The 24,828-nt window shown below is 48.0% G+C and overlaps 8 protein-coding genes across 8 annotated transcripts; 5 read left to right on the forward strand and 3 right to left on the reverse strand.

Annotated features, from left to right (window-relative positions):
- Positions 1–658: 658 nt before the first annotated feature.
- Positions 659–1,450, forward strand: N7533_009910 (uncharacterized protein; the record flags this gene model as incomplete). The annotated part of the gene is made up of 1 exon (XM_057106560.1): positions 659–1,450. The coding sequence occupies one exon, from the start codon at positions 659–661 to the stop codon at positions 1,448–1,450; it is 792 nt and encodes a 263-aa protein (XP_056958009.1).
- A 1,434-nt stretch (positions 1,451–2,884) lies between these two features.
- N7533_009911 (major facilitator superfamily domain-containing protein) lies at positions 2,885–3,850 on the forward strand (the record flags this gene model as incomplete). Its single annotated transcript, XM_057106561.1, has 3 exons — positions 2,885–3,089; positions 3,151–3,438; positions 3,516–3,850. The coding sequence occupies 3 exons, from the start codon at positions 2,885–2,887 to the stop codon at positions 3,848–3,850; spliced, it is 828 nt and encodes a 275-aa protein (XP_056958010.1).
- A 230-nt stretch (positions 3,851–4,080) lies between these two features.
- N7533_009912 (class I SAM-dependent methyltransferase) lies at positions 4,081–4,755 on the reverse strand (the record flags this gene model as incomplete). Its single annotated transcript, XM_057106562.1, has 1 exon — positions 4,081–4,755. The coding sequence occupies one exon, from the start codon at positions 4,753–4,755 to the stop codon at positions 4,081–4,083; it is 675 nt and encodes a 224-aa protein (XP_056958011.1).
- An 897-nt stretch (positions 4,756–5,652) lies between these two features.
- Positions 5,653–6,669, forward strand: N7533_009913 (HpcH/HpaI aldolase family protein; the record flags this gene model as incomplete). Its single annotated transcript, XM_057106563.1, has 3 exons — positions 5,653–5,892; positions 5,964–6,016; positions 6,078–6,669. The coding sequence occupies 3 exons, from the start codon at positions 5,653–5,655 to the stop codon at positions 6,667–6,669; spliced, it is 885 nt and encodes a 294-aa protein (XP_056958012.1).
- A 936-nt stretch (positions 6,670–7,605) lies between these two features.
- On the reverse strand, positions 7,606–9,212 carry N7533_009914 (uncharacterized protein; the record flags this gene model as incomplete). The annotated part of the gene is made up of 5 exons (XM_057106564.1): positions 7,606–7,766; positions 7,821–7,926; positions 7,981–8,374; positions 8,442–8,974; positions 9,048–9,212. The coding sequence occupies 5 exons, from the start codon at positions 9,210–9,212 to the stop codon at positions 7,606–7,608; spliced, it is 1,359 nt and encodes a 452-aa protein (XP_056958013.1).
- A 2,436-nt stretch (positions 9,213–11,648) lies between these two features.
- N7533_009915 (LysM peptidoglycan-binding domain-containing protein) lies at positions 11,649–13,869 on the reverse strand (the record flags this gene model as incomplete). The annotated part of the gene is made up of 3 exons (XM_057106565.1): positions 11,649–12,474; positions 12,531–13,127; positions 13,184–13,869. 3 exons carry the CDS (start codon positions 13,867–13,869, stop codon positions 11,649–11,651), a joined length of 2,109 nt encoding a protein of 702 aa, XP_056958014.1.
- Positions 13,870–14,621: 752 nt separating this feature from the next.
- N7533_009916 (uncharacterized protein) lies at positions 14,622–20,350 on the forward strand (the record flags this gene model as incomplete). Its single annotated transcript, XM_057106566.1, has 7 exons — positions 14,622–15,147; positions 15,199–16,491; positions 16,544–16,810; positions 16,861–16,969; positions 17,023–19,186; positions 19,257–19,560; positions 19,623–20,350. The coding sequence occupies 7 exons, from the start codon at positions 14,622–14,624 to the stop codon at positions 20,348–20,350; spliced, it is 5,391 nt and encodes a 1,796-aa protein (XP_056958015.1).
- Positions 20,351–20,978: 628 nt separating this feature from the next.
- On the forward strand, positions 20,979–22,346 carry N7533_009917 (uncharacterized protein; the record flags this gene model as incomplete). The annotated part of the gene is made up of 1 exon (XM_057106567.1): positions 20,979–22,346. One exon carries the CDS (start codon positions 20,979–20,981, stop codon positions 22,344–22,346), a length of 1,368 nt encoding a protein of 455 aa, XP_056958016.1.
- Positions 22,347–24,828: the final 2,482 nt, after the last annotated feature.

The following is a 24,828-nucleotide window of genomic DNA, read 5'->3' on the forward strand; positions in this document are numbered from 1 at the left end:
TAAAAGTCTCAAGCGCGTGCAGGTATATACACAGGAAAATTGAAAGAGAATCAAAAATACCCAGTATCTTACTTCCAGGGGCTGGTGGATGGTTTGAGATTATCAGCATGGTACGGTAAACTTGCATACCATGCCAGTCGATTGCCAATCAGAAGACTAGAACCACCAATAGCAAACACATTCTTGACTCAACAGTGTCTTCCACCCTTGCCCTTACCAAGAAATTCTTTTTTCTAATAAATACCCTTTGGCTGCCCAACTTTGGTTCCGTACATTCAGAGGTAATGATTCGTCTTTAGCATGGTGCGGCCCATCATAGAAAGTTTTAATAGCAACCCCCGCATCTGAGCACATGACCTCGTCGATGGCAAAAGTCAAGTAACCAGACTCGGGGATCTAATCATTTCCATGATTTCCTTTGGAGTTCATTGTCCCATTCTATGATAGTGTGACTACAAGAGCTTACCATGTTCAATCCTTGTTGAATGCCACTCATCCACGAGATCCGAACATTAGAGGCTAAGGGATTTGCGGCGTTGAAATCAAGTCAGGACCGGCTAGGCACAGATATGAGTATACCGAGGCACGCCATGATATTTTGTTTCCTAATTCAGATGATTCAGTTCAGCATCCGCAGGCGCACAACGTTACCTGCTTCATGGCCAGTCTAAGTGATATTCCCGCCGGATTTGTTAACGGCATTGAAACAAGTTCTCTTTCGGTGAAGATCATTGTTGGAGCTTTACTCGTCATTGCTCTTTACAATGCACTTGAACTCATTATTCTCATTTTCCTGAATTTCAAACAATATCGCGGGCTCTATTTCTGGTCATTACTAGTATCAAGTGTTTTTGGTGTTGTTCCCACTACAATTGGCGCTTCGCTTTATTTTTACTTGATCGATCCTCTCTGGCTAGCTCTGACAATCTCGCACATTGGATTTTACGCGATGGTGCCGATTCAGTCACTAGTCCTATATTCTCGACTGTATCTAGTCCTGCATGACGAGAAACGTCTTCGTTATGTCCTTTATCTCATTGTCGCCGACACAATCGCCCTTCTTCCTTCTCCTTCGATCACGATGTTCGGTTCGGCATATTTCCAAAACCATCAGTGGAATAAAGCTTATCAAATAACAGAACGTCTTCAAGTGACTGGATTTTGCGTCCAAGGATTTTTGATCTCTTCCCTTTACATTATGGAAGCCATCAAACTCTTACAGGTCAGTCTCGAGATATCGACCCGAGGAAAAAATGTCATGTATCAGCTCGTGGCAAACAACGTCGTTATCATAACCATGGACGTTGATCTATTAGTGTTGGAATATTTGGGCTTGTATTATTTACAGGTCTCACTCAAGTCGATAGTTTATAGCGTCAGTGTTGAAGCTCGAATTTGCTGTCTTGGGAAAACTCATTATGATCACAAGCCAACATGGGCTGGTAATTGAGAGCAGCGACCCAAGGGCAGTTCTAGAGTTTATTTGCCAAAATTATGCTGCGTCTGATTTCACTCACGCTCCTGCAAATAAGCCGAGACTACAACATAGCGATGGAAATAATGGGGTGACGGACGTCCGGTCGACTACTTGCTCTAAATGTCGCCAAGGTTTGCCACCAGTATCTCGCAAAGGGTGAAATTTTCGAACTTTGTTTGGACTTTGTTTGAATGACCTCGTACTCCAAGCGGTTTACCGTTGAATTTCGGGTAGTGTCTTTTTTCAAAGAAAAATGTCACTGGAGCTCGTCCATGTATCAAAAAAGGACATTACATTTTTGACTGAACCCCCAGATAATATCACACTGACAATTTGGCTTATGGAAAATTATTTCCGGGGCACGCTATCCTTACCCCACTTTCTATCTCTCTTCCCTCTCTTCCCATGATTTGAATTCTGACAATTACAGTGCTCCGTATCTTCTCCTCTCCACATTTCTTTCACCGAACTGGATTGTCCAGAGCCTCAGATCGATGGGGCCTCATTTTGAAATTGGCAAGGATATATAGGTACACTGTACCTTCCAATTACCTCTCGAAAAGGGGGCCTCCAGAGATGTGCAATGGCTGGGCTTTAGCCACCACCCATACTCTCCTCTGGAATATCCCGACCGATACAATTTTAATCTAAATGTCTCTTAATTTACTGATATTTTTAAGCTTAGGGACTCCTAGAATTACGATAACTAGCACCAGTCTATCTATATCGTATTCTAGAACTAAAGTATATGGGCACTCGTGACTGGCTTGGAGCTACTACTGGCGCTAGACCTAACTCCAGACTAGTATAGCAAGACTTGATAGATATCTTTATCAAATTAATATTGCTAAGACAGATCAATATATATATAGACGGGACAAGTAAGAGAGACTGTAGAATACTTTCTCTTTTAATATCAGAAGTAGACCGTACACCAGACAAGAATACTGTAATATATCTACACTTACCGAGGGAATATATCCTTCTTTCAAAGCGGAAAGTCACTGTTAAATGATCAGAACTAGATGCCGAATCTAGAAGCAGTGCGAGCCTTAATACGGTTTGCAATCTTTTCGGGCTAACTGGACGCCACTTAGTCATGTCGACCAAAACAGATCAACCCTACCCTCTCCTAATCCCAATCTCAACCCTACTAACTACCTTGTGCCAAAGACGGTGGACGCGCTTCATGCTACAAAATGGCCCTGTCCGCGCGCGACAACGCTTGGGGCTGCAACTGGCGGTCCTCGACATGGTTCATTCTTAGTGCGATGGCAATAGCCCTTTTGACTGGTGATCACATCCCGAGTATACGATCAGATTACTGGCACTCTTGGACTAACATCTCTGTGTACTATTGAGTTAGATACCTTTCTCGATAGCTTTATCGTTCCTATCCTTCCCTTCATGATTGAAGATCGATTGGGCTTAGATGCATCCGTTACCCAGAGCGCCAGCTCCCAGCTGTTGGCTGTCACTGCGGCGATCAATGTCTTCGTACGTATTCCCATGGCACATTTTGCGGATAAGTCTTCCTCCAAGCGGAGCTGGTTATTGTGGGCGCTGGCAATTTCTTTTGTCAATACTTTGTTGACAGCTTTTGGGAATTCCCGTATGTCCTCACCCAGATTCCTGCTTTAAGGTCGCTTCGAACAGCTAATAGTCTGGACTAGTTTTCTGTCTATTCGGGACCCGAATCGTGCAGGCCATCGCTAGTAGCATTATGTGGATAGTGGGAACCACAACAGTAGCAAATAATGTTCCAATCCAACACATAGGAAAGGCCTATGCTATGGTCTCGATTGCTACCTCTGTGGGCTTCTCTCTTGGTCCGATGTTGTCCGGAATGTTACTTCAAGCGGTTGGTTACTGGGCGGCTTGCTCTAGCGCGTTTTGCATTTTAAGCATCGACGTTGTCTTCCGTCTGCTAATGGTGGAGAAACCCGATCAGAAGGAAACCGGTCTGTGGAGTCCCGCCGCTTGGAAGGCTGATCTTTGCCGGAATAGATGCAATTTGCATTCGCTAACATGATACCAGACCGCACAGAGGAAATCGATCTGGACTCTGATTCTGAGGGAGCCCCGTTTCTTACCAGCGAACAAGATGAACCAGCTTTGACCGCAGAAAAACACTCAGCCCCGAGCTTTTACCGATCTATTTTCCGCAAACCAAATTTCATTGGTGGCATATATAGCAGTTTTGTGTCCGGGGTACTGATTACATCCTTCAATGCCACGCTTCCCCTGCATGTTCGTGAAGCCTTTCACTGGGGCGGCATGCCGGGCGAGCTTATGGTCATTTTCCGGCCAGCCATGGCTAACTGCAACCTCACGTACAATTTGCGGGTCTGGCCGTGGTTAGCAAAGTGTTGACCCCAAATGCGGATTTGGTGCAACCTACTCAGACTGATCAGATTAGCAGCGGCCTCTATGCTACTGGTATAATTATGGAGCCAATGATAGGCATCGTTTATCGGGGATGGTTTGCCCTTGGAACCAACTCGATGAAATTTCTCCAGTGTACGTTACATGGCCGTAGACGACTGTGCAAAATTATCTGTTAATACTGTAAGTTAAAAACCCATTAGTTTTTATTGCCATGATTACAACTTCCTAGCAATGAAACAATACTGCGCCGCCTCGTCAGAATCGACATTTTCTGGCGGCAGAAAAATCTCCATCTTTTCATCCAAGATATCAAGACCGTTTGCATTCAAGAGATGCTTCCAACCAACGCGAGAAAAAAGAATACACTCTATAAGATCGCCCATAAACCGCCGTTCCACCCTTGCACTGTGACCATCCTCATCGTACTGTTTGACCTTGGCGGGGTTGTAATCATCCGCGGCGAGGACGACCATGCATAAGAGACCTCCTCTTTTGAGCCATTTTGCCCAGTTCCCAACGCACATTTCAATGATATTCCGCTTATTGCGGAAGAGAGCACGAACGTTGAAGACCGCATCCAGGGTCCCTTCTCCGCCGGAACGTTCATAGGTGCACATATCTGCGACTTGAAATTTGCCACTGGGTACGTTTTCCCGAATAAAGTCGATCATCGTGGGCGATTTGTCAAGGCCTTCTATCTGATGGCCAGCAGCTGCTAGACGCACAGCCACGGGCTTACCAGTTCCGCAGCCGACATCTAAGATATATGATTGCGGGGCCAAGTAACGCAGAGCTCGATCGATAAACGCGAACACCACCGGGTCATTTGCGTAGGCATCTTGATATAAATGAGCGGTTGAGTGGAAGTCATCGTCGGCTAGATATTTCATTTTTCTTTCTCTTCGAGGACAAGGCTTCTGGTAGGAGATAACTGGTTCGTCTTGATTCCTGCTTTTGATGCCTTAGCTCCTGAGGGATAATAGGGTGTTGATAGCAAAAGACCAACAAAGAAACAGGAAAGAATAGAGGTAATGTATATAAAGAATTCAAAGACATATATTCATTTGCAGAATTTCAGTAAAATTATTGATGTATGCAATACGTCCAATACAACTCACCTTTATATACATATAATCTCGGTAGCCAGACAGTGACGTGTTGTGTATGAGACCTATCCAGTTACATAAATTGTTCTATTAAATAACATGACGCAACATAATGCAGCCAAGCTAGTTGCGAATAGCTATTCGGGCTCTTAGGCATTAGCAAGCATACATGTTACAATGATGAACTGAACAGTGACTTACATATTTACTGAGAGTCGCAAGAGCCACAAGTAATTCCGAATGCCACATACCTTAACAGGTGGGGAAGTTAAGTTGCGGTGAGCCACTTTGGCAGTGATATACACGATCTATGCATACATTAACTGACCCCACTAACCTGGCCATTTCTTCCTGTGCTAATGCATTACAAGCGACAGGGCACAAATTGACAGAGGACACCGTGCTGTGTCTTCCATAGAATACAGGATCCATGCCGATCAGTTGCGGTGGCGCATCAACGGACGATGCAATAACGCAACTTTGAAGTATCTTGCACAAGTACATCATGTGCACCAGAATCTGAGATGGCGCACCTGATACGTATGCAGCCAGCAAACACAGGTCGCCCAACTATTATCCAAGGGGCGCTATAATTGAAATAAAAATCTTTCCCTTTAAATTTGGGATATCGCAGGCAAACTGATCACCGCTATTGAGCTCCTCTCCACAAACGGGATCACCATGAGTGCTTGTCAAGACCACCACCTGGGCATGGCCGTATATCGGGCGCCGTCGCTCCTTCAACCGCATCGCGTTCGCCAGGCACTGCGCGATGCTCAAGCAGGACTGATCCCCCCTCTGGCCGGCCTGAAACTCGGGTTTAGCACGGTTGAAATCGCTAGGTTCACCGCACCTCTTGGGTTCGACGCGATCTGCATCGATTGGGAACACTCTGCGTGCAATGTCGAAACGATGACGACGGTGTGTATCCAATTGCATAATCAACCATCCCGCGGTCAGCATTAATCGCCCACTGATCTGTTTCGCTCTAGATGGTCCATGAGATCGCCTTCATGAGTGAAGGGCGGACAATCCCATTCGTCCGGTACTCAGCATCCTACGAACCCCGCGTCTACTCTGTGCCTCACATGCTAATAAGTTGGCAGCATCCCCGGCCATGACCATGCCACGATTGGGTTCGCGCTGGATACCGGGGCTAGCATTGTTGTGCCGCAGGTGAATACGGTTTCTGAAGCCAAGTCCATTATGGCCAGTACGAAGTACGGCCCGAAATACGGTGGCACACGTTCGGCTCCCCCTTATCGTTTGATGCAGGGGATTACAGATACTCCGATCGATCGATCCAAAAGCGTCCATGAAAACCAAAATGAGCAAGCGGCTGTCGTGATCCAAATCGAGACCCTGGAGGGATTGAGCAACCTGGATGCCATCTTGTCCGAGGTCCCCGAGATTGACGCTGTATGGCTTGGAACCATCGACTGCCGAGTCTCGATGGGACTCCGCTGGGAGTCTGGGGTGTCCCTGACCGAGCCTGAGTGGAAGGAGACAGTGGCAAAATTCAAGACCATCATGAAGAAACATAACAAACCGGCTGCAGGGTTTGCAGTGGGCCCTCCTGACAAGATGCGGGCGACGGGGGAAGGCAAAGGGTTGGCGTTTGTTGCTGTCGACGTGGTGGCTTTGCTGGGCGTGGTAGATGAGTTGAAAAAGGCTCGCCAAATCTTTTCCCTTGGGTAACCGTTCCTGGAAATGAACGAAGCCAAACTATGCACGCAAGCGCCCTGGGAATATACCTCGACGGTGATTCAAGTAACATATGGCACTTCGTACAAATAAAAAGAAACTCCCATTTCCCAGCAAGAAAGTCAGTCCTATTTTCTCCGCGGGTAATGCCGAGGCCCTCTTTCGACGTATCAACCATAAACCCATACGATGACGACCACGTAAATCACCCCGTGCTCCTGGAATTTGTCGACCGAAATTTGAAACCTCATACCTGGCGTGGAGACCACATGATGCAGGGTGCTGCAAGGCAAAAGCAGCCGAATATGCCACCCTGGTCACTCTTAGTTCGAGGGTGGAGGCATTTCAGTCGCGTATTGCAATCCAACTTGCAGCATATGGGCTCCATGAAATCGAGTCCCCGGATGCGATATCAGTTTTGCCTATCCGTCCTCTCCAAGCATAGCATGAGGTACGACAGGAAGAAGCTTTAATGAAGTGATAATGGGCTGTACCTTTCATAGCTGGCTGGGTAGTATGAACGACCTATGACTATTTGGACGAAAATGGGAGTCTACTGGTAGTCAAGTCTTGTGTCATAGCGGTCATTTTGTGAATAAACAAGTGCATTGAATACGCGATACTAAGTCTGCGGAGATGGAAGAAGGAAGAAGAGGTGTAAGATAATGGTGAGGCTCGCAGATAGGCTGCGAGGCCACGCTATTCCCAAAAGGAAACAGAGTCTGATCTTGATCATTACATCTTGTCTAGATAATGAGCTTCGAGGACAAGGGCATATCAATATGACCTAATCTCCCTGTTTATCCGTGATATCGCAATGGATTTAGGGGACCAATACTCTCAACGAGTCAACGAATAAGATCGAGGTATTCTGAGCCTTGTTTCTCGAATCTGACGTGGCTTGCATATGAAAAGAAAGAAAGTCTGATTCTATGACTGGGATGGAAGTGCATCCGCAGCCGACGTTTTGAGTGATATGTCCCGAGGTCCTAGGCCTGGTATTGTGACTCTGCATCGGTGGCTTTTGGATGTTTCCCGGACGACTGTATCCAGAGCTGTGGCCACATACGTTACGGCCGCCCTATTCGCCACTGTTGTATGTCAGTACAATTGCTTCTTCCATGCATATCAAATCGAGAGCTTACATGCTGCAATGGATAGGCGGCCTGAATGTCTTACGTAGATGTGATATCGTGTTTTCAACAAGTCTATCTGCTCTAAGGTCAAGTTTGTGCAGGTGAACATGCCAACCTATAACGTGACGATCGATTAGCCGTCGTCACCACTTCAGGAAAGGCTGCTCACCTGCTTTTCGATGTAGTCCCATTCTCCGGGAGTCCCAAGTCGGGTGAGCTCTTCCACCAGGGCCTTCCTTATTGTCATCACCCGTTTGTGAATCATCCCAACCTCTCTTTGCCATTCACCGCGAAGCTCTGGGTTCGACATAATCTCGGATGCGACATTCGCCCCAAATGCTGGAGGGGAGCTGATCCCATCCCTTTGAAGACGGGATAGCTGACTTTGCGCGCGTGCTGCGGCGTCCGTGGAGCCTGTAACCAGATGAAGAGCCCCGAGACGCTCACCATATAGAAACATAGACTTGGAAAAGGTTTGCGCGACACAGAGCTCGTGGCCACCATGAACAAAGTGCCGAATAGCCCAGGCATCGTCATCGAAAGACCCGGATGCAAAGCCTTGACTATCATGTGCTTTACGTTAGCTCTCTTCCCCTCCATCACACAAAAGGCGGGAGTGCAGACACATACTAAGCCATGTCAAAAAAAGGAAATATATTTCGGGCGGAACAAAAATTTGCTATGGCTTCCCATTGTTCTCTGGAGGGATCTATCCCCGTTGGATTATGTGCGCAAGCGTGGAGCAGAAGAATATCATCCGGCTCCGACTCCTGCTCTAGAACGCCTATCATCCCTTGAAAGTCAAGACAATTATTCGTTGCGTCGTGATACGGGTAAAACCGGAGCTCGAGAGCCTCCTGGCCCCGAGAGCCAAAGTCGCTAGCTCGCTGCCATAATCTAGAATGCCCCTCCCACGTCTGATGTGGGATCCAGACCCGCCGGGGCCGAAGATTTCGTGCGAGGAAAAGTGTGCCCAGATGGTTGGCCCCCGTGCCTCCAACCGTTTGAAATGAGGTTAGTCTAGGGCCTATTCCCGAAAGACAGCTCTGGACCAATTGCTCGCTAAAGACCAGATTCTGGGCTTGCCGGATGAAAGATGCATGACCTTGCGTGGGCAAGTAGCCGTGCCTTTCCCAAATATGCGGTCCAAGTTGTTTCGTGGCCTGAATTCTGCATCAATCAAAGCGCATTATAATCATTTCCACGGGAGTACTTTGTACTGGATATGAGTCTGACCTTTTCCACAACATCCATTTTCGCAATTTTGCCCTCCTCATCCCAAAACATACCGCCTGCAAGGCTGATCTTCTTTGGGGATTTATCGGCAGCAAACTCCGAAAGCATCTGCCGGAATGAGTCCGGCTCGGCGTGGTGGACGGTGTCAAAGCGAGACGGCCCCATTGTAAAGCTGGCCTTGTGTTCTAGGGAACGTATACCTGTGGCATTGGGTACGAAGGGCTGGTTGAGAACCTGGTAGAACTTTTAATGTCGTCCTTACGAATGACATAATCTTTTCTAACTCACAATACCTTGTTTCCAGGTGGTCAAGTCATAGAGCAGACTAGAACGAATGGCGGTGAATGCCGCATCGTATGTATGTTCGTGCTGGAAGTAGGTAGACCCCAAACCTTGTAATGGTCTCTCGTGCCTTGACGTGAACCTTGTGTAACGTGCTTATAGACGGGATGGAGGGAGGAAAATGAAAGAAAGAAGAGGCAGAAAAGCGAGGCAAGCCTGATTGCTGCAGACACAGAACTCATCCCGGCCGGCACATTGAGTGTATGAGTATTCATTCATATCGGTGCCTGCCATTGTTTGGACCAGACCTTTTTTTTTGTCCGCCTCGAAAAATATGCGTTGCGCGGGGATACGGCCGTTCAGCTAGACTGAAAGTGTAGGATACCACTTCTACAGTGGGGGTCTGCTTGACCGAGTCTGATGCTCCTAGGGCACGGACTCGACATATACAGATAGACACTTGAGTCCGTGCGGCGCAGTATACGGTGGACACGTCAGCATCATAGCAAAGGCCATCTCGTGTAATACGGATACAAACTAGGAATATGACCGCATCTTTTCGAGAAAGCATGTACAGTCTGGATTTCTGGGTGCTACTCATGCCTGCTGGCCAGTCAAGTGAGTTGAGCACACGGTCCTGTGGGGCATTAGGTTCTCTCATGTACTATCTCTTCCCAGCGAAGGCTACATTTGATTCTCCAGGGATGTTGAGTGTATGTAGCAAAGAGCGGGAAAGAAGCCAAGGGATTATCATAACTCCATTTTTACATAATGGAAACTCCCGGCTATGGCTTTGGTGTTTACCCATGCTTTTCAGAGCTGAATGAATATAAAACTTGGCTCGGACGTCTCCCGCAGCAGCCTGCTTGTTTGCCCACAGCCACGACGGGCGTCTCAACACAACTACCCACATGGGGGACTAGTAGGTACAACGATGGGAGACTACACCGAAGATTTGCCCCAATGGATGCCCCCAGCTTTACCTCGAGCCCTTCCTTTGGGCAAAGGGAATATCTTCCCGCTGGGTGAAGCACACGTAAGTATCGCATATGTATATGATGCAAGAAGCTCGGGACTGAGGGTCGGCCACATCAGGCAGTCAGCGTCTCTTTGCCAACTTGGGATTCGGTAATTGGTTTGTCCAGAAAGGAGAAGTGGGTCATGGACTATTTAGAATGGAGCTATCCACGGTAGGTCAAGCACTTCCCTTGGTCGAAGCCTAACCCAAGGGACCTAGAGCTTTGGGGCCCAAAGCCCAGCGGTGAAGAACCCTTATATATGGGCAGTATTTAGACCCACCCCCCAAAGCCCTCCTTTTTCCTGACCCCAAAGCCCGGAATTTCCTTCGTACGATTTATTTGAAATTTTCAGAAGTTCTAAGTATGTATAAGATCTATACCCAGTTTTCTTCTTAGACACTACAGTCTACTGTAGTAGTCGTACAGGTCAACCCTAAATCATCGAAAACCTTAAATATTTTTGGTTGGGGTGCGACCGGGAGGATCTACTTTGGGGTTTTGGACCCACTTCAGAAACTCCATGAAAAGGTACTTTTTGATATACAACCCCTAAATAGATACTATTACTTCATATATTATGTTCTAGTACTTTTTTATTACTTCTACTTTTTGAGTATTAACTATTTGTATTTAGAAGAGAATTGTGGTTAAAAGAGAATCGTGGTTAAAAGAGAATTATAGTAAAAAGAGAATCTAACCTAAGGGACCTAGAGCAGTGGGCCTCACTACTTAGTAGTAAGAGTTTCTTAAGTATAGACAGAATTCGCCCTACTAGGGGAGGTCGAAAGTCCTTCAATGAAATCTGGGATGGAAAGATAATGATTCAGTGCCCGAGTACTACATAGTACATGAGTCTGACAGCACGGGCCATTTATGCCAAGACAACCTTGGAATTAGTGCAGCAGTGTGAAGGTATTAAGCATGTACAACAGAGTATATTTTCTGCACTCCGCTAGTGAAAATTCTCGCGGGTCTTGGCAAACTGAAGATCTTACTCTTCATGGATGTAGCCACACTTGTGGAGACCTGGTGCTGAACTCCTTCGTACGGTATCCCTAATGTCGATCCTCAAGACTCGGATAAGGCTCTGACATGGCTTGGCTCCGAAGAACTACCGGCCTCTTAACGAGCTTGTGGATGCCTATCTCTACCACTGGAATTTCCCTAGAAAAGACGATCAGGCGTCCCATTGTTCGGAATTGTATATTCACCCCCTATACTCTGCATGAAAACAATGCAGCAACTGGCTACTACTAGTTATAATACCTACTCACAATCAGATGCTAGTACAACGTTTCACCTACTCCTTCACACCGATACAGTAGTATGTATTTCTCTGGAACATAGTCCCACACTCCTTGCCATCATCACCCAGAACTGTGTTCCACTGATACAGTTGCTTGGGGGTAATTTTGTGATCCTTAGCGAAGTCAATGCAGTTATCGCCGTCCTTTGCCTTGGCATAGTCGTTGCAGTTGTCTGCAATACTGTTCGTCTGGGTGGGGGATGGGGCGGATCCACTTGTTGATGTGGCACTGGCACTGGCAGTTGCCGTTGTACTTGTGGGCTCGCTGCTGGTATCCGTACTTGTATCTTTATCGGTGGTGGTGGAGACCTGAGAGGTCGATGTGCTGGTCGGGGCCGGGCTAGATGTCGACGAAGAAGTTGAAGTCGAGGTTGAAGTCGTAAGCGGCGTCGAAGGCGCTGCAGTACTAGGCACAGCCCCCGAAGAGGATGCGTTCCCCTTGGTTCCGGCCATACAATACCTATACTTCTTGCTGAAACTGCAACCGCTAGACTTCGATTTCTGCTTACTCAAAGACGGGTTCCACCTGAGCAAGTCTGCTTGGGAGACTTCCCAGAAGGAAGCGGCTACTTGGCAGTTGCTGACACCCGTATAATTGTATTGGAGGTTGTTCCCATCGACGAGAGTATTGCAATTCTTCACGGTATTTGGAGCGATTGGGAGCGGGTCAGGGTTGTGGATGGGCGTGTAGGTTGCGTCGGGAAGCTTGTCCCAGGGGATCTTGGAGACAGGAGGCATGTAGCCTGGAGCACCGGGGTAGTTGTCCATATCCTTGACGGGCTTGACACAGTAGCTGCTGCCAGCTATGAAGTTTGTGCAGCTAGTCATGTTAGTTAGGCTTTGGGGTGTAGGCAGTGTGGAAGAGTTCAAACTTACTTCTGGTTCAGGCCGGGATTCAGGATGAGGAAGTTGGCACGCTTGATTAGGAACTTCTGGGTGATCGTGTCACAGCTCTCCTTCTCCTTAGGAGTGTAATACTCGCCACAGTTCTTGGTGCTGTTTTTTGCGAGGTTAGTCGGGACAGGAACAGCCGATGAAGCTGTGGGAGGCCCCGTGGCAGAAGCAGCAGAAGATGGAGCTTCGTATTTTTCTCCAGGCTCATTCATGCAGATTTCGGTGTCGATGGTGCGGTTAAAGTTATAGCAACCGCCATCAATCCAAGGGTTGTAAGAGCGCAACTGAACAGGAGTAATATCGTGTGCCTTCGCGACGCTCTTACAAGTATCTCCCTTCTGGACTGTGTAGGTAGTGCAATGGTTCTTGATACACAGGTCACCAGATTTCGGGAAGTCCACGCAGTAGGCCTTGAGTTGGTTGTCCATGAGAAGTTGGAAGGTAGCGACGCTCTGGGACTTGGAAATCGATTCGCAGGTGTCTCCATCCTTGATAGCGTACTTCTTGCCACTGCAGGTGCTGGCCGTTGGAGTAGCTGTTACAGACGAAGTGGGTGTTCCGGAAGACGATTTGCTGGACCTACGGAGCATTAGTATTCAATGAATCAATTTGTCGAAGACTCAGACTTTACTTACGAATGATGAGGAAGAGACACCGTCGGCTTGGCAGTCACCGGATATCCCCTGAATTTGCAGGAAGATGTATAACTTGGGTACGCGCTCGAGTAAACATTAGGTCCGCTGCCATAAGGATACTGGGCCTCGCTGCGAAGCTTCATCAAGAGACACTTGTTGCAGTCGTCACCGCCATTCTTGGTGAGGTTACCCAGAACGATGTTGCAGTAATTGCCGTCGTTCTTGAAGCAGGTCTGCTGGAAGTTGAACTGAAGAACATCTGCAGTCTCAGAAATAGGTAACTCTGTACCCCATTCGTTGGTGTAAGTCACACCGGAGCATCCGGCAGCCACGGACTTTTTGTATTCTTGCAGCTCATCGCGACAGTCGCTGGTGCAAATCTTGTTTAGACCATGCTCCGAGTAAAAGTTGTTGGAGTTTAGACTGCGGACGGCGTCGATACAAGAAGTTAAATTGGTAGTGAGTGCGTTTGCACACTCATCTTTGTAGTCACCAACATATTCATCAGGAAAAGGTTGAAAACAGACAATGAGTGTAAAAAGAGAGAAAAAAAGAGTGTACCGCGCAAGCGAATTAACGAAAGACATGGTCGGAAGCATGGGCGGATGGTTAGGGGACTGGCCGAGGCGGACGCCTTCCTGTACAAAAGCATTATATTTGAGCAGAGAGTGCCAATTGATGAACATCGGCCCCATCTATCTGCACCCGCTTTAAAATGTGATGGGCCGGAGAATCTCCAATTCAGTTAAAATGCTGCGTTACAAGGGTCTTTACCCATATTGCACTCCACACCTCGTGTCTGACCCTTTGAGGCTCAGTCGCAGGATTTGTCAATCTTGGGTCTGAGGATAATCCACTGCGGAGCCGTCACAGGAACATTTGGCTCTCGTGCATTTGGCCCCTACGTTTCTCGCACTTTTGGTCACATCGTGCAAAAACTTGGCCCCCTCCTGTCCCGCCCAAATTATAAAGGGAGACGGCAGGAACTCTCCACTATTGCCTCCATTCTGTCTTTTACATAACCCAAGATTCAAGTGGATATAATCTAAAACGGACTAAAGTCACAGCCTCGTGCGTGGTTTATACTTTTGGCCCCTGCGTGATCGGCGTTCAGGGACGGTTAGGGCTTGATTGGCCAAATCAATGTAGTTCGCCAAGACTGCTCCCGCTGTCTGTCTCCATCGAGAGGGGCCGTGTGATTTTTGTCCTGTGTACGGTTTAATATTGTGAACGGAGTACGGAGAATAGAGTAATTTGGGAAGATCGGCTGTTCTTCCCTCGAGGTGCTTCTCCTTGTGGGTTTGATATTATTTAGTCCTCCATGGCCGGCCCGCTCTCAAGGTGCTTCAAACCGTCCTTCATTTTCTTCATTCATTTTCTTCATTCATTCACTTATTCGTTCATTCATTGATTATTCTCTCATTCTTTTCCCCTCATCATGGCTCGAGGGTTACTGAGCCTGTTCTTTCTTTTATTCTTTCTTTCAAATGCGATAGCCGACCTTGCTGGCGACCTGAGCAGCGAGCTTAGCTCGCTGAAGCTCATGGGAAATGACAAGTACAGTTGTAGCAAGGATAAGCCATGCTCCAATGGAGCCTGCTGTGGTAAAAACGGCGTTTGTGGCTTCGGTAAAACATACTGTGGTACTGGTGGCAAGTCTCCTAACGATGCCTGTTGGAGTAACTGTGATGCACATGCAGAGTGCGGCAAAGACGCAAAGGAGCCTGGCAAAGGGTGTCCTCTGAACGTCTGCTGCAGTGAATTCGGCTTCTGTGGTACCACCGAAGAATTCTGCGGTGGTGGATGCCAGAGCAAGGATAAGTGCGAACAGCCTGACTCTGGTGCCTCTGATGGTAATGTCCAGCAGCGTATCATCGGATACTATGAGGCGTTCAAGTACGATTCAGACTGCCAGGGCATGAAAATTCATCAGATTCCCGTTGAAAGTCTTACTCACGTCAACTGTATGTCCCCCTCTCTAATATCTCCTAGCCCTGAGTACTAATTTTCAATAGATGCCTTCGCTTATATCGACCCTGATAGCTACGACATTGGTCCTATGCCCGACGTCGAAGAGAAAACCCTCAAGGACTTCACTGCTCTCAAGGAGCGCAACCCACACGTTGTTCTTGGTGTCTCCCTCGGAGGTTGGACATTCAACGACAATAAGACCGACACACAAAAGGTTTTTGCTGAGATAGCCTCCAAGGAGGATAACCGTTCCAAGTTCATCGACAAGCTTCTTTCCTTCATGCGCCACTATGGCTTTGACGCTGTCGACATTGACTGGGAGTACCCAGGTGCTCCAGATCGACAGCCTAAAGACTGGGACTCCAAGGACGACGGAAAGAACTACGTGAAGCTCATGCAAGACATTCGGAAGGCTTTTGATGACCAGGATCTAGAGTACGAGCTCTCCTTCACTGCCCCAACTTCCTATTGGTACCTCCGCTGGTTCGAGATCCACGACATGGTCAAAGCCTCAACTTATATGAATTTGATGAGTTACGATCTCCACGGCATTTGGGATTCTAGCAACCCCATTGGTAACCACGTCCTCGGACATACCAACATGACGGAGATTGACCAAGCTTTGGATCTTCTCTGGAGGAACGATGTTCCTGCTAAGAAAGTCAACATGGGTCTCGCCTTCTATGCACGAACTTTCGAACTGAAGGATAAGAAATGCCATAAGCCCGGCTGCAAATTCAAGCATGGCGGCAAGAAGGGTGCTTGCACCGATACTCAGGGTATCCTTTCTTACAATGAGATTGTCGGAATCATTGCAGATGATGACATCAAGCCGGTCTACGACAAGGAAAACGCAATCAAATATCTCGTCTGGGATGAGAACCAATGGATCTCTTACGATGATCAGCAAACATTCCAACAGAAGATCAAGCTGTTCAACGAGAGAGGCTTAGGGGGTCTTCTAATCTGGGCCATTGATCAGGATACCCGCAATCTCGATGCTCTTCGTGGTGTTCTGTACCCCGAGGACGTTGTGATGACGGACAGCATGAAGGATGACACCAGCTACTGGGAAAGCCAACATCCCGGTGACTGTAGAACTACGGAATGTGGTAAACACTGTCCTACCGGTACCATCGAGATGGACACTTTCAAATGTCCGGATGGTGGTGATAAGGGCGACTCTCGCATCTGCTGTCCTATCGCTGCGGCCCCTGACCCAGATACCTGCCACTGGCGTGGTGGCGAGTCTGGAATTCTTTGCAATGGACAATGCCATGGTGGTGAAGTGGCCCTGGCCTCGGCCGTAGATGGAGGCAACGGCCACTGCTCTGATGGTATGTTTTTCTAATTTTCATTCCAACAGTACATGTTCATTAACAATTGCAGGACGTCAATTCTACTGTTGCCCTATCCCCGAGGTTGCTGCCGGTGGCGGTATCAACTGCGGCTGGAAGGATACATGCTCGGATGACCAAGAGCCCTTGACATTCGCCGGAACATTCTTGGAAGCTGTCTCCGATGTGTTGGATTACACTGGACTTTTTGGCCAGGCGCTGGCTGATTTTCTAGACGATGTTGACATGGACAACATGCGACAATACTGTTGCTCCAAGGAAGAGATTAAGAACTGGAAAGACTGCTATTGGGCTGTATGTTTTGTTTTATACCCACCATCAGAATGCCCGTGGCTGAAAATATGACAGGGAGAGGTGACCGATCCGTCTATAGTTGTGATGACAACCATTGCAACACTGGTCACGAGGTTGAGCTTACGCTGAGTCCATACGGTGAAGGGGAGGACTGTATGCCAACGTGAGTTATGTCGAGCCTTTTCTATTAGGGCAGTAAAAGCTGACAGAGAACAGGTCTCGTCAACGAGCCTTCTGCTGCACACCCGCAAGTGGTGAATCGCTGTTCATGCCAGTTCCTTTGGAGTATCTGTTTGAGAATCCCCCAGAGAATGCAGATGACCCCGACTTCAATCTCTCGGTAGACGACACCTGGGGCACTGGTGACACTCAAGGCGATGCTGATGAAGAGCCTGAAGACGCTGCTTTTGGATTTGTGGTTATAACCGCCCCTGATGAGGTTCATGTCAGCTTGGATAAGCGTGATGGCTCGCCCTGGGAGTTAATGGACTGCCCCGGCAGCGATAGCGAAGAGGAGCATACTATCCGCATGATCTGTACCGATTCCTCCGCGGACAGCAAGTGTGACCACATTCACCGTGGAAAGGGTGCTCCTGGTACCATTCTTCAAATGCCTAGTCGCTGTGGCCCCGGTCGATATGCCGTCGCAAAGGAGCTTAAGGAGTCCTATAACCAGAGTCTCCCGGGTCATCTGAACAAGCGTGAGCTTGAGGGCAGATCCGTCTACGACTTGACCTTCGACTACGACTTCAAGCGTGTCCCTCGTGATTACGGCGATGCCTTGATGCGTATTGACTATAGTAACCAGCCTGGATACTGGGACTCTGTTGTCGACAGGCCCGCTAGTGACTCCGAGCGAAAGGCCAAACGCGCAAAGCGGGATGAAACAGGCTATCACAAGAACCGAAAGCGCTATCTCGAAGATGAATGGCGTGATGCGTATCATCATGGTGGTATGGAGCGCCATGAGGTCCACAAGCGTTGGTTCGGTGAGGATATCCTCAACTGGCTCGGTCAATTGATCACTACTGGTGAAGCCGAGGCCACCAAGGAGCTCAACCATAAGGTCAATGAGAAAGTCGAGCTCCTTCTCATCGATCAGCAGTTCGGACCATGCCCTGTTGGTGGAGCCCAGGCTCAGGCGAATATTCGATCATCCATCACAGCCTCGATTGATGTTGAGACCTCTTTCGGTATAACCATTATCACCACCCTCAAGGAGGGCATGGATCTCAGCAGATCCTACCTTTACTTCAGAAACGCCGGAGAGGTTGAAGCTAGGTTTGAACTTGACGCCGTTGCTTCTCTGACGTACTCGACCGGTGATATCAAGCTGCTCGGTCTCGACGACTTCCCCGGCGCAACCTTCCGCGTGCCTGGAGTTGTTACGGTCGGTCCGAACCTCGCAGTCTATGCCTCTGCAGATGCCTCGATTGTTCTAGCGGGACATCTGGAAGCAGACGTTACTCTCGCATCCTGGGAAATTCAACAGACCTACCCTCAAAACGATGAATACCCAGAAAAAGCCCTCGATGAGCCCGACCGTGAGGCTAAGACGATTGGCAAGCCCCATTTCGATGCCTCTGTCTCTGCCAACGGCGAGATTGCCTTGCATCTGAAGCCAACTGTCAGCTTTGGAATTGACTTCGATGACCGCTGGAAGATACCCCGGTGTTCCGTTGATCTTGTCCTGGATGGATATGTGATCGGACATGCGGAAGCTTCCTACTCACTCAACGGGGACAACAGCTGCCCATTCAGCTATGGTATTGATGCTGGTTCAAAGATGTACGCTCAGCTTGACGCCCCTGAGGAATTTGGTTGGGGCGACGATCTCCGAGTCACGCTCGCAGAGGTGCCCAGGAAGCAAATCACGCCTTCAACCTGCGTTGGTGAGAAGGGCAAGCGAACTTTGCTGGGCTATGAAGCATACAATTCTTCCGTGGAAGACTCTTCCTCGCGTAGAAATGAATACATGCCTATGCCTGTTTCTCATTCCATTGCCAAGCGTGACACACTTACCCTTGGCCCTCTGGTCACGATCCCCGATGACTTCCTTAATTGCCCTGGTGAGGGTGGGGGAAAGAATTCTTGCGTGATGTGCTCAATGTACGGCACGAAAGTCAGTGACAGCGATGACTCGAAACGAGATGTCTCTTCTCTGTTCGGCCGTGACGATGATAGTGGTTCTTGTCCTATCTACCCATCTCCAGATAGTGGAAAGTGCTACGATGCAGATTCGTTCCTTTTCGACCGCGCTTCTGACCCACAAGAGCCTAAAAAGATGAGTCTCAGCTTCTATGATAACAACAAGAAATTTATATATTTGAGGTATCCCCGGTGTAACGCAAAGAACGACGGGCCGACGGGTGTGGCGAAGGTATGCCTTGATTGTTTATTTTTTCCTCTTCCGGTTCAACAAGACGCAAATACTGATGAGAATACAATAGTGGTATCTTCCCGAGTTTATGCTATCCAGCTCACAAGATATCAACGACAACAGAAGGTGCTCGGCAAAGACAACAAAGGAGAACTCCGTCAAGGGAGCGAACAATGCATACCTCATTGACGGTAATAGAAAATTGCCCGCGAAGGACTTCCGCACGGAGCACGTCTTCGAGGTACATCTGGTCAAGCATTTCCTTGAGTGGGTGTGCGGAGGAAAGGAATCCAAATATGGAGGTCTTGGCGAGGTTCCTTTCCCTAAGAAATGGACACGTCCTGACTCGACTTGGTGCTCGGAGGTGTTTGGAGGTAAGAAGGCCAGGGGAGTGTGTGTAGCTTCTTGTTGATATTAACTAATGATATCTGTATAGGTTCTAGTGGCGGAATGACTTGGTCGAGAAATAATGGGCCCAAAATGAACTGGGTCCAACATACCGCTGAATTCCTCGGAAATGGCCAATCGCTTGACCTGCTTGTCATGTATCACGAAAAGCCCAACGGAGTCAAAGAGGTTATTACCGAAGGAAGGAAGTCTAGCCTCCCTAAGGACGACCCTAGCAACGGTTACATCGTTGAGCCAAAAGAGATAGCGGACAAGGTCATGATGACTGCTACTGTTTGGAACTATCTGCAGGAATTTAGCGACAAGTGGACCAAGCCCAGTCAGAACATCGAATTGATCTCGGACGAATTCGACTATGAATATACCCGCCAATATTCCCAGAACAAGCCAAACGGACAGGCCCTCAAGCCAGACGATACCCCCCGGGGCCTCAAACACTGGAGTCTGCGTACCCTATGGGCCTACTGGATTGACAACCATCTGGCCAAGATTGAGCAGATTCAGGCGGATTGGCACAAGACCGCTAAGGACCAGATCAGTTCCATAAAAGATAAGACGGACCCGAAAAAGACAGACGCTGTCGCGAAGAAGTTCGCAGACATCACCATGACTACTGGAGACGCAGCAGTGGGAAAATTCAAGTTCCCAACGTCCAATGCGGGTAAACCGCTTCCTGGTACTGCGACAAGTGCATCAAATGACGAAAGCAAGTACGGAATGTGGGGAGGCAACCAGCTAGGAAAGCTGGGCCTGTAGTAGATTTGACGAGGTCACCCGAGAAGTACCTAGTTGCAGCTGTAAATTTAGCCAATTTCTGACTATAACACACAATTGATTTTGTTGCTGTTCATACTAGTAGGGCATGCTACTGGGCAGTCACCTGATTTTATGTCTCTCTATCGAGAACTGGCGTACCATTACGAATGGTTACAACAGCCAGAATGCTTGGCACTCTATTAGTAATCGTAATATTTCGTATATATTTGTTTTCGAGGTATTCTAAATTGAGCAGACTGATATCATTTTCCATACAATACTACATTTCCCCATAATGACCGATTCTTGGTCGCGAAACTCTCTCAGTATATTAAGATTTCCACCTACCAGTAGTACCACATTCAATCTACTAGTACACACTTGCACATTCTCTCCTCCATACTACCTACGTACCTCCTCTCATCATGCCCGGATGCTCAACTTACTTGGTCGATTAGCCCTAAGTGTCGATCTTCTCCCTGCTTACGTAACACCCCTCCCCTCCATTTAAGCCCGTCGCTCCCCACGTTTACTTCAGTAGTCTCTTTCAAACCTGTTTTCCTCATCAAAGGTCGCTGCTCATTTGCACCAACCATATCCAACCATAGCCCCAGTTGCAAGATCTGAGATGGATTGGCAGCAAGTGCGCACCTACACGGACCATTTGGGTCATCCTGTCGTGCTCGAGCAGTATGTCTCGCCAGAACACGAGACAGACCCCGATCTGGAAACTCCCATTCAGGTCTACAGTCTTGTTCCCTTGGACGACGACCACGAAGAGCTCCGAGAATACCTTATGCAGACGTTCTCGGATGACGAAGTGAAGCCTTTGTTCGAAATTTACTCATACCGCCCGCCCGATGGCTTTGCCTGCATTGAGCATAATCGCATGGAAATCGCGCGTCGCAAGCAGCAACATCGGTCAGGAGTCGAAAATCCTCTTCCACTGATTGCGCTATGGAATCGTCCCAATCGCCTATCCAATATTGGATTTTGCGTTCTGGTGCGATCGCACAGTTATCGAGTGGGCAATATGGAGGACTCCGAGGAGGCTGAGGAGATCGGCGAAGGCCCGGATTTACTTTACTTCAACCGCACATTTTCTAGCACACGCGCTGATGCTGACTTGGCGCAACATTCACCCGAGGAGAATGAAGACCTCAGGTCAGAGGCATTTGAACTATCCATCGAGCGTGTTACGGAGCAAATGGACATCGGCCAGATGATAATCCTCGATTTGTTCCTTAACGTCTCTTCTTATGCCGATCAGCGATATGCCTTGGATGTTGATGAGGGCGAACCTCCTGGCCAAGATATACCAACAGAAGAGCAGATTCGTGACCAGCTCGGCCAAGAAACCTCGGTTGGTGGCTTTTCTCTTGGTCCGGCATTCCGGGTTTCTAGAGAAGCCGACATTGTTACAGTCACCAATACTCCTGAGGGCAAAACCTCTGACATTCAATACGTTGTCCACACATCTTTTCTCAGTCATATACGCGACACGGCAGGTTTCTCTCTGCTCGAAAGCACAGCGCGTCTCTTCACAGCGTCTGTCCTCTCCCACCTTCCGGCCAATAAAACCCTCACCCTCAAATTCTTCATTCCAAAGTCCAATTCCTGGTCGGCCATCGGCCCCGCCCAAAATGAAGTTCTTGAAAGTTTATCCCAGCAAAATCAAGAAAGCCAGGAAAGCCCTTTCCCTATTGGCGCCCTTCACAATATCCTCTCAGAAGAGGATCAGCCCCCAGCTGCAAAACGAGTTACTCCTCGTGGCCCTGAAAAATATCTGTACAACTGGTTACCGTACGAATCTGGCACGTTCACAGTCGTTCTTGATCGCGCAAAATTTGTCTCCGAGAACGGAATTTACTTCTACAAGCATCATTGTAGTAAGGTCAATGATTCGGAGGTTCTTTCTGATAATACGAATATTGTGCGTGGCGTGGATATGAGTGCGGTTGCTCGGCGGCTGGGAATGGTTGTTCTTGATGAATGAGCTAGTCTAATAGATCAATTTGACTCTTTTTGTATGTAATCAAGACGATTTGCTAGATTATGTAGAAGGATGTTACTATTCGTTTTCCTTCCTCATCTATAAAAGGCAGTACTAGTGGATGTGGGATAAGTAACTAGTATTTACATTGGACATAACCAAGCCATGTGCTTCGAGCTCCAGAAAGTGAAATTCCTCAGGAAGCAAGGGGGCGATTGAGTCAAACTCATTTGTCACAATATCGGCCATACGTTTACTCCTAGTGATCAATTTATCTCTTTGAAGTTGTTTATCTTCACGATCTTTGTTTCAATAACACCATTCAATGCAATGGTATCGCAGCTTCAGTCGCGTTTTCCAGAGGCATCGAACTAATTTGTGCTTGAAACCAAGAGATCAATCAGCCTACGCAATGGCAGGCGATCTTGCTAGACGGTCAACCTCAGCCAACCGCAGCGCGAATTATCGGTCAGCTCAATTGACTGGGAGTGGTACATTACCGGGAATTTGACGAAAACACCGCTCCTCCCAATCTTCCATTGAGCAAGTAATCATCCTAACCCATAGAACCAGCCACTCTACCTACACTCCACTCGAAACTCTTAGAATTTCTTATTTCAACGTTAAATCAACTGTCTCAATACCTAGTAAAAATACGGTCGCCTACTACAAATATTGAGTGGAAATTTCTGGGCCCGGAAGGATATACGCAAGTGGTCGCTACTGGAAAACATACCCGGAAGAGTATAAAAGACGTACCCTTTCTATCAAAAGAAGACTTAGAACTTTCCTCCTCACACTCCCGAGCCACTTAGGTGTTCTTCGCAGGATAAGATCTGCGTTACCAAAAATTCTTTGCGGGACAGGCTCTGTGTAATCAAGTCTGCCTCGCAGGGGGACACTGTGTTACTAATTGAACTCCGTAGGAGGGTGCTGTGTCAACAAGTTCTCCCTCGCAGTAATGAGCCCTGTGATTGTAAGAGTGTGCTCCCTCGCAGCTAATAAGCTCTGTGTTGTATAAATGTGCTCCGCAGGGACATCTGCGACATCAAGAGCCTCTGTAGGAGACCGCTGCGACACTAAGTTCTCCCTTACAGCCCTGAGCCCTGTGATTGTATAATCTTGAGCTTCTATGTAGTCTTAAGCTCTGTGTTATCAAATTTATGCTTGTTAGGCGACCCGTGGTGCTGTGGTGCTTGTCCTGATTCTCTGGTGATGCAGGCACCTCTTTGTGGTGTTAGAGACTAGTATTCGAGGGAGTCCTTGAAGAAGCCAAGACCTGCTCTAAAGAGTCGATAGAACCAAAAATCTAATAAGATATGTTGTAAAATGACTTCAGTATTGCACTTAGATGCCACCGTATATGGCTCTGGTTTGAACAATGTGCTTTGTAGCGCTTAAAGACGCCCTGGCCTTCTAGAATGTACATTTACTTCTACGAATTGTGCATTAGAGTATTAATAGTGGGGTGGCTAATCTGGATGGCGGCTGAAATCTATGTAGTCTCCATTGGTGTGAATACTTGTGTCTGCTGGCTAGCAGTGGCAACGGGGCTTGTTTATATGTAGGGAGATACGGAGTTTCGACGGTGAATGGGTGGTGTGCTGACGTGTTGATGGTGCTGGTGTGTTGATGGTGCTGGTGTGTTGATGGTGCTGGTGTGTTGATGGTGCTGGTGTGTTGATGGTGCTGGTGTGTTGATGGTGCTGATGTATTGATGGTGAGGTCTGGATATGAGTGAGGGCTGGTGAGTAAGGGCTGGTGAGTGAGGGCTGGTGAGTGAGGGCTGGTGAGTGATGGTTGGGAGATGGTGATGATCGTAATGGGGACTGAACCAGTGAATCGTGAATCAATATGGTGATGGGCAGTGCGGTGACCCCCGGGCGGTGAAGCAGCGGCCAACGGTAAACACCCATCCCGTTATAGTGGGGGTCTTCGTTCTATATGCAAAGTTGAGAAACAGTGCGAAACGATGATTTCTAAATATCAGATTCGAGATGGTAGTATTTCCTCCGGCCGGTCTTCTGTGTGACATTCTCTCGGCTTGAGATTCATTGCGTGCTCTTTGGCTATATCCTGTACAATATCTGAGGTAGTGTTCCCGAATGCTGACTCGATACCTGCAATATATATCCCTAGGCCATTTTTATTATGTACATGATCGGGATAAACGGGCAAAGAACTATTGGGGTACGGGCGATAGAAAGCCTCATTCTTCCAAGCATTTTTCAGTTATCACTTGGAGTCGGCCTGATTGAATGAAAGACATTTCTAGAGCCCGAAACGCTGATCTTGCCAGATGTGTGCCCAGAAGAACGGCGGGTATGATTATTTGTAAATAGTGGATATAATCAAGCAAAAATGGCGCCGGTGGCTCTTCTCCCTGCGTGTTCTAGTGGGATTTCACTTGGCTTTCAGTAACGACGCCGGTTCGATTTCCGCAGGGTAAATCACAACCCGTCCGTGCGGTTCGCCCGAACTCACA

This window comes from Penicillium manginii (assembly GCF_028828005.1).
Source record: "Penicillium manginii strain IBT 31320 chromosome Unknown utg000006l:1.0-4164085.0:1.0-4166146.0, whole genome shotgun sequence".
Lineage (NCBI taxonomy): Eukaryota > Fungi > Ascomycota > Eurotiomycetes > Eurotiales > Aspergillaceae > Penicillium > Penicillium manginii.